Source organism: Elgaria multicarinata, chromosome 20 (assembly GCF_023053635.1).
Source record: "Elgaria multicarinata webbii isolate HBS135686 ecotype San Diego chromosome 20, rElgMul1.1.pri, whole genome shotgun sequence".
NCBI lineage: Eukaryota > Metazoa > Chordata > Lepidosauria > Squamata > Anguidae > Elgaria > Elgaria multicarinata.
This window is the reverse complement of record NC_086190.1, coordinates 1068361-1076776: the sequence shown is the minus strand read 5'-3', so window position 1 is coordinate 1076776 and position 8416 is coordinate 1068361. Positions and strand designations below refer to the sequence as shown.

At 54.8% G+C, this 8416-nt stretch overlaps 1 protein-coding gene across 1 annotated transcript; it reads right to left on the bottom strand.

Moving 5' to 3' along the window:
* Positions 1 to 736: 736 nt before the first annotated feature.
* Positions 737 to 6051, bottom strand: LOC134411558 (urotensin-2-like). The gene is made up of 4 exons (XM_063145422.1): positions 5980 to 6051; positions 3907 to 4222; positions 2073 to 2116; positions 737 to 1047 (listed from the first exon to the last, which is right to left on the bottom strand). Exons 1-4 carry the CDS (start codon positions 6049 to 6051, stop codon positions 931 to 933), a joined length of 549 nt encoding a protein of 182 aa, XP_063001492.1. The 3' UTR covers positions 737 to 930.
* Between the last annotated feature and the right edge of the window lie 2365 nt (positions 6052 to 8416).

Genomic DNA, 8416 nt, shown 5'->3' with positions numbered 1-8416 from the left:
CTGTGAACCACTCATTTCATTCAGAGGCTGGCTGAATAGCGCTGATGGCCACGGGCTTTGTGTCCGCTCACGCCGCTGCTCCTGCCGAGCTGCATTTGAGGTCAGCTCTTGTTTACTGCTTGTCATGAAGAGATTTGTGGTGTGTCTTGGAGTGCGCTCGAGCCGGAGGGGAGGGGAGGGGAGGGGAGGGGGGGTTCCTTCCTTCCTTGAAGCCGGTTTCTCCTCTGCGGTGGATGGCTTTGGTTGGGCTCTATCTGATTGCAAGATGAGGCCCGGGCGGGAGAGAGATGGATGGCAGGCATCTGGGCAATTGCTGTAACCCATTTGTCACTGTCAGCCGCAGTGTTCATTTGAGTTCGAAGGACAGGCAGTCATGTTTGTGCCTAAAGGGCAGGGTGGGGTGGGGTGGGGTGGGGAGGGGGCTAGAAAGCTGATTGCGGCTGATTGGCACAAAGGAGGGGTTGCCCTAGGACAGCCGGTCCCACTCCAGCTTGAGGTGTCGTAAGCGTGCCTCTTACCTTGCCACTGTTTTCCTTCATTGGAAAACTGGGATGGCAAAGATTGTGCCTGACTTGCTGGCTGAAGGCCCGGCCTACCCAACGGCGTACAGAAACGCTGGGAGTTGCAAGGCATTTGCTTGGGAAACCACGTGCCTGAATGGGACCCACTGAAGGTAGAAGAAGACTACTCTGTTGTCACACAGCCTTAGCAAAACCAGAGCTTTATTCATCCCGCAAAGTGCAAGGAATGTGGACCATTTTGCCAGCTTCAGGGTGTTTTGTTTTTTTAATTTTATTTTCATCAGGTTTTAAGTTTCCACAAGTCTATATGCTGGATCCTAGTATAGTTCAAGATCACATCATAAATTAAGAAGCCGTGGGGTGGGGAGGGGGGCGGTCGGTCGGTCGGTCGGGGCTGTCCCAGCGCCTGTCACACGCAGTATTTCCAGAAGCATTCGGAGAGGTTGCCGCGCTTCTTGTACTGTTTCCTGTTTGTCGCCAGCAAGCGGCTGAGCATCGTGTTGCGGGGAACGTTTCCCAAGAGCGCCTGAGGAAAGAGAAAGGCCTGTTCAGTGACAGCGGCACTTGCCCCAAGCCCTTGGCACAGAGCAGAGAAGGAGCCACCGGAGGGGGTGGGGAGATTGCCCATCCGTAGATTTTTAGCCTTGGAAGGCGGCTCGGACATCACCTTGTCCAGTCTAGAGATGTACATTTTTCCAGAAATTGGGCCGGTTTGTGGGGTTGGAGGAAAATCGAAAAATATACAACCTTTTTTCTTCTTTTTTTCTTTCTTTTCTGCAGTGCTCTTTACAGAACTACAGCCCAGGAGATTCCTCTGAGGCAGATAGTTCTACTGAACAGCCCTTATTCTTGGAAGGCCTGTCCTCTTGTTTGCCCTGCCACTTCCACCCCCTTGGTTCTACACCTGCCCTCCGGAGCAACTGAGAACAAGCCCAGCTCCGTCGTCCGTGTGACGACTTCTCAGGTGCTCTCGTGTGTCCCCCACACCTTCCGTCTTCTCCAGGTTAAACCACCTTCCAGCTCGTTTCACCCTCCCCTCTCGTAGGAATTGATTTCCAGCCCCAACATCACCATCCTGGTTGCTTTTCTCCAACCAGGATGGTCCAGTTTGTAGACACCCCTCTGTAAAATGTGGCACCCTGATGCAGCCTGTCTAGTGCAGGACAGAGTGGAGCTAAGAAGGGTGCACAAAATCAGGTTTTATTGGCCCACCATGTTTTGAAATGCACTGCTTTTGTTTGCCTACGTGAACACGGTGGTGGCGGTGTTAAGTGTCCCTGAAGAAGAAGAAGAAGAAGAAGAAGAAGAAGAAAGCTCTTTCCAAACACACTGGGCCAATGAAATGCTCTTGCACATCCTTTGATTTTGTCTCTGCCTTTCTTTTTCTTTGCAATTGCTCTGAGCAATAATGTTGGCAGTTGTTAAAAATGACAAGAGTTCTCACTCTCTCTTTCTCGGGGGCTGGGTTGTGCTTGGTCCTGAGCATCTCTCAAGGTCCTCAGGGGGCATCAGACACACCTGGGGAAAGGAACTGAGGGGTTTTCTTCTTACCTCTTTGACACTTTCCCTGGGGTTGAAGTTGCTGGGCCTGAGACCTGAAACGAAAACAAGGACACATTTAAGCAGCGCTTCCTCCTCTGGAACGGCAGAGCCTTTCCGGATCTTGACTTGTTTCCAAATCCTCTGTCCGGTTCTCGGGCGGTATGTGGGTGCTCCTCCAGTGGGCTTTCTCTCTAGGCGAGAGACATGAGACAGGAGTTTCTCGGTGGCAAGAGGAGGGCACCGTTGCCATTGGGGTACACGGGGTCAGGCAGCCTCTTTCAGGCCGAGGGCCAGATTCCTTGGGGGGCCACATTCCGGTAGGGGGGAGGCGTATTTCAGCATAAAGCTCTTTACTGACAGTAATGAAGCCCTTAGGAGAAGCATTTCTGCCCTTTAGATTTTTTGGGGGTGGGGGGAGATTCACAAAAGCCGAGAAGACGCCATAGGGCGAGCGGTTGGGGATGTGGGTCCCCGGCCAGAGGAGGTTTCCCCACTCCTGTTACCGACTCCTCCTGCCCCAGCGTCAGTTTGCCTGTTCTCTGATCATGCATTGGAGCGGCCTCCTTGGATGGGACGTTTGCAATGGAACAGCAAACGCAACCTGGCCAAGGTGCAGCAGCAGCAGGCACTGTCCGCGTGAGTGGGTGGCACAGGGCGACGCATGCATGGATGTGGAGTGGCTTTGATGCTCTGGTCATTCAGTCCCCAGAAGCCGTGAGACATGGCAGAAGACTCGGTTGCCCACAGGACGGACTGTGGAAACCACACCATACGTGCAAGTGGCCCTCAGACCCCTTTGCGTGGCCGCCCTTGATCTCAGGGGCTGCTTCCCCAGCTGCTACTCTGTGCGTCAGCATCGGGTTGGGAATGTAGGAGCCTCGTGTGCCCATTTTCCCACCAGCAATGCTGCGGTTCAGCTTCTCAACTGAAAGGCCCCACCCCACCCCACACACATGACAAAAGCCAAAGGCAAAGGTAGCTGTGTTGACCATGAGCAGAATTCCAAGACCCCTATGAGTGCAATGCCAAAAGGTCACAAGAAATGTGCAAGCTTTTGAGATCTCCAGATCTCTTCATCAGGAGAGATACTACATTAAAAAAAAACCACATATGAGGGGAGCGGGAGTGGGGTGGGGAGATCTGACTTGATGGTGAGGTCAGAGGATCCAAGATCTTCCCTTTCTTGCTGCCAGCTGCCGCAGACCCAACCAGTAACATGACCTACAGAGCATAATTTGAATGTTTGCAGACCCCTCCCTCCATCTTGGGACTTCTGGTTGGCCTAATAAAGGTGTTCCATTAATATGGTTTTTGGGGATTCCCCTTAAAGCAGAGCTAGGGATGATGTGGCCCTCCAGATGTTGTTGGGACTACATCTTCCATCATCCCTCACTACTGGCTGTGCTGGTTAGAGCTGGTCGGAGTTGCAGCCCCAGAACATCTGGAACAGCCTCGCCTCCCCCACTTCCAAAGGACTTCTGCCCCACAAGGCCTCTGTGCTGGAGTCCACACTTGTGCTTCAGAGCTGTGGCAATTATTCAGACCATGATTTAAATCTACCGCCTGATCTCCTCTCCTGGCTGCTCACATGGAAACAAAGGTACAGTGGCCCTTAGGGAAATGTGGGGGGGGGGGGTCCCACTTTGGGGCAGTGGCGTGGGTGAGAGATTTCAAGCCCTGCAGCTGGTGGCAAGCGGCAAGAGTGACACCTTTGGGTGGGCTCACCTGCACCTACTGCTGCTGAGTGAATGGATGGATGCCCCCCCCCCGGGCGCAAAAGGGCGTATTCAGCTAGACAGTCTCGGAGGAATTGGGGTGGGGGTGGGGGTGTTCTTTGCCTCACCTGCTTTGCGTGGATTGTTGTCTGCCTGCGCTCCTCGTCCCCCAGTCGGGATCTGCTGGAGGGGCCCTCGGTTCCGGGCGTTCAGTGCCTCCAGAGTGAACCTGGCATCTTCTTCACTTGCTGAAGGGGGAGAAGGACGCAAGAGAGAGAAATCAGGAGCTGCCTGGAGACTCCCGCCTGCCTCAAGGACAGAGGCTGAGGAAGCCCAGGAATGGTGAATTCTTTTAGACTTGTTCAGTTTTTGATAGTTGACATGCAGCAGCGTGTAGTATTTTGGACAGTGTTGATAGTAGGCACTCGGAGGCTTCCGAATGTTCTACCTCCAGAGAAACCTTCCACACTGATCTCTGGCAAGGAGCCCCACATGCCTCCCCTACAGCAACTCTGTCTGTGTTGCAAAGGATTCTGGGATTTGTTCCAGGGTGCATGCTCTGTTCACAGAGGGCTCACTGTCCCTCTGAGAGGCTGTCCTAGGACACACCACCGACACACCCCTTGGCTGGCCATTGCAGGGGAAGGTCAGCCACAACCGGAGCTCTGCCTTTCCTGCTTGTTTCCAAATTGACAAAACCTCCAAAGAGCTCAGCGCCCCTGGAAACATAAGTTTGAAAAACAGCGGCAGCTTGTAGTTAAACATTCTCGACCATCCCAGTTAGCATTAGGGAGCATATGGTACAGTCGACGTGTTAACTTACAGCATTTGAAGGAGAACATGCAATTGTACATATCATTTGACAACTACCAAGTCCACACACCCCTCCCCTGTAGAAATATAATAAACTGCCCCACCTGCTGCTTGTGTGTGACTTCTGTGCTTTCACCCACCCCAGTTCCTGCAGTGGCTTTATTTGCTAGGAGAGCCATCCCTCTGGCGTCAGCCTGTCTTCCAACTGTGGCTGAAAGTTGCTCTTTCCTGTGATGCAGCAGCAGTTCTCAACAGCTGCCCCCCTAACAGTGAAACGCCACGAGATGACATGCCCGGCCTCAGCCTGCTCCATGAACATAGGTGCACGTTGAAGCATCGCCCAAGTGCAGGAGCATGGCAGGAGGAGCCGTGTCCTGTTCTCCCCCAGCAAGAGGCCAACTCCACATAGGTGTGCTCATCCTTTCAGGGTTCACCTTGCAGGTGGACCATCCCAGGTCATGCACGGTAGGCTTTTGCCTCTAGACCCAAGAGTCGACTGTGCTTTCAGAAGGAGCCCAAAGTAGGCTATGGACCCCCCTGAAACAATGTTCCCACTACGACAAGAGAGGAAGGGGTCTTACCTGGGAGCCAGTAGGCGACCTCGCTGGAGCTGACCACGGGCAGAGCCCAGAGAGGGCCGAGGAGAGAGAGGCAGAGCCAAGCCAGCTTGTCCATCATTTCCTCGCAGGTGCCCGCGCTGGCTCCCTTGGCATGGATTTCCCAGCTGGCTGCTGAGATTCCCCCATCTTGGGTATATATGCCATCACGCTCTCCCCCCCACCCTGTGACCTCACAGCGCCCACCGCCTCCGCCCAGCAAGGATTCTCCAATGAACGCGTTGTCTGTAGATAGGAAACACAAACACGCTTTTGCATTGATGTCATCTTTCAAAGGAGTCGTTCGTCGCCAATAAATTTACTGTCTCATTGCGTGGTGGACAAAGTGAACATGATATCAAATGGAGGCTGGGGGGGGGGGCGGAGAGAACAAAAAGTTTATAAATCGGGCATAAAATAAGAGAGCACCTTCCAGTGATAAATCATGAGCTAATGAAAGAGTTGGACGTCATTTGAAATGGCCAGAGTATCGAAACGGTTGATTTATGAAGCCGGGCAGGCCTGACGCAAGGCATCCGACCGATACAGAACGGGCTTATGCTCCCCCCCCCATCCTTTGGGGAGATGGATGAATGAGGTGTCCTGTTGCGTTTGAAGCTCCCACGCCAACGAGGAGGGAATTGCAGATCTGCCCGTGGTCCTTCCCCGCCTCTTTGCTCATAAAAGTTGGGATGAAGTTATTGGCAGGCCGTTCCCAACTCTTGCGGCGCTGCTCTTGGGCCTGGGGAAGTGGAAGCCGTGCCTCTGGGATGGTGCCCAGGCATGACCCACCCGTGCCGGGGTGCCAGCGGAACCATGGCCAGGGATGGAGGCGTGCTGATGGAGCTGGCAGCCCAGAGCCATTCCCCGTGCCAAGGCAGTGGGGCTAGCTGCAGGCCCTTTGTGGGCCTGGGCCCCAGGAATTGCTCGCCCCTCCTAATGGCTGCACAGGGCCCAGGGTTGGTGGGCTGGTCAAGGTGGCCTGTTTGCTGAAGGCACTCGGGTGTCGGCTGCGAGCAAAGAAGGGGGTTCAGGTGGTGAATGGGTGTCCCACGTGCGTCACCCGTGGCCCCCTCCCATCTAAGATGCCTGCTTTAATTCTTGATTGGAGCCACCTCGGTCTGCATCACAATCAGTCATGAAGCACAAGGAGGCTGCCTGTGCTCCACCTGGGGGGCCTAGAACAGCTACGAGGAGGAGGAGGAGGAGGAGGAGGAGGAGGAGGAGGAGGAGGAGGAGGAGCTTCTTCCCAGCATCATGGGTAGAGGATCTGGCCTGACTCGGCCCCTGGAGAGACCTTTACCTGAAGCTGGGGAGGGGCTGGAACTGGGGCTTTTGCATTGCATGCTGTGCCCCTCCTCGGTCCTGCCTCTGTTTCGGTATTTTATTCCCCTCCCTCTAAAGGAAAGGGGGGGAGAAACCGCCCTCCTTTGGACTGAAGCAAAGCGGGGGAGGAAGCACTCCTTCAAGGCCAGGCGTGCAGCTGGAGCCAGGCAGCAGCCCAGAGAGCAGGGAGGGCTGTGACAGAGAGGCACTCCTTGCTTCAAGCCATTGTCATCGCTAGTCAAACAGGTTTCGCGGTGCTTCAAAAACTAGCAAACCCAGGGACCGGAAATGTAAGCAGCTACACATGTCCATGAATCACTTGACGCTTTTGTTAGCAGACTGGTGTGACCACAAGTTCAGTTAACACCACCCACTACCAACACTGGGAGGGTGGGTGGGTGGGGTTTCCAGTCCCACTGCATATGGGGGGGGGTTGCTCTCCCCTAGCACTGCCACCCCCTGTGGGGGAACTGCTCCTTCCTTGGGCTGTCCCACCTGAGGGCTTCTTATTTAGAGCAATTTCTTATATTTCTGGGCCTAAGGAACTCTCTGCCACTGAAATTCGGAGTTCCACAAGCTGCCCCTTTCCCCACTGCCACCAATTCTGCTGGAATACTTTCAAACCTCCTGGTATAAGAGGTGTGAGATGGACACCAACACTGGAGCCAAGATGGACTATTCAACAGGTCGCTTATTAAAGGGGTATTTGGGACAGGTAAGCTTTACACTGGAGGCTTCAAAACGTTGCTCGGTGGCCGTGTGTAAGGACTCGTGACCTGGTGCTGCTCCAAGCCTCGTCTTGACTTCTGGGTGGTAAGAGGGAGCGGAGGCAGAACACAGGGGCAGCAGAAGGCCTTTCCTCGCAACGCAGCACTCTGGCCGTTCGGCTCTCCGGACACTTCAGAATGTCAGAACGTCACATGGAGATGTTTCTCATATGCACATGTATTAGATAGGATGGCTTCCATCAGCAAGAAGGCAGCTGATTAATCAACGCTCCCTTCTGGAATGGTGGGGGCACTCCCCCCCCAGCCCACCCTGATGGGGGAGTGGCCTGGCTCCTCCACCCCTCTCTTCAGTGACTCATGCGCCTCATTTCATTTTCCTTTGGCACAAAGTAATTAGGTCTGCCAAGACTGCTTTGACCTCATTGCTCACCACAAAGCCCTTCTCCTTCAACAAATGACAAAGGCATCAACCTGTGTGCCGGCCGGCCGGGCAGCCTCTGTGGAAAGCTAATGAAGGGAGCCGTGCGCCAGGAGGGGCCGGCTCTGGAGGCCGGCGCGTCACTCCAGGAGGGATCGTGCCCCTCCGGCTCGGACCTTTCTTGCCCTCACCTTGGCTCCTGGTCAACTGTTGGAGGGAGCGATGGCGGCGTCTGCAGTGATCACAGGACAGGATCCAGAACAGTTCATGGGACAGTTGAGTGGATTGGTCTGCTTTGGGACTACTCTTGCGTAAGTTCTTCCCCTTTCAGGTGTTCAGGACCACGCAGTCTGCCGTAGGCACAGGGCCGCTGTGCCTGCCGTCTTCTCACAGTTTCCCCTGGAATAACCTCTCAGACGTCACTGACCTTTGGGTATGCCTATGCCAGGTGTGTGGGGGGGGCACACTCCCCCTTTATGCACTTACTGGCGAGCCAGCAGAGGTGTGTGGGGGGGGGAGGTGTCAAGAGGCCCACCTTGGTACACAGGGCTGGGCTCCAAGGAGCCCCCTCCAAGGTCACTCCCAGCTGCCAAAACATTGCTTTTTGCCTTGGCCTCCTCTAGCACGGAGGCCCTGCTGGGCTGCTGCATGACCTACCCAGCCCCCTCCGGCCAAGCGGAGAATTGTGCGTTTTTATCTTTCAGACCCCCACGGTCCGGCACCGCTGGAGGATTTAACAACCCCTAACCCAGCCCTG

Coding starts and splice junctions, on each gene's coding strand:
- LOC134411558 (XM_063145422.1), bottom strand. CDS start 6,051: ATGGCTCTGGGCTGCCAGCTCCATCAGCACGCCTCCATCCCTGGCCAT. Junction 4,223..5,979: donor CCGCTGGCACCCCGGCACGG/GTGGGTCATGCC, acceptor CTCTGGAGGTAG/AACATTCGGAAGCCTCCGAG. Junction 1,048..2,072: donor CCAGGGAAAGTGTCAAAGAG/GTAAGAAGAAAA, acceptor CTCTTTCCTCAG/GCGCTCTTGGGAAACGTTCC.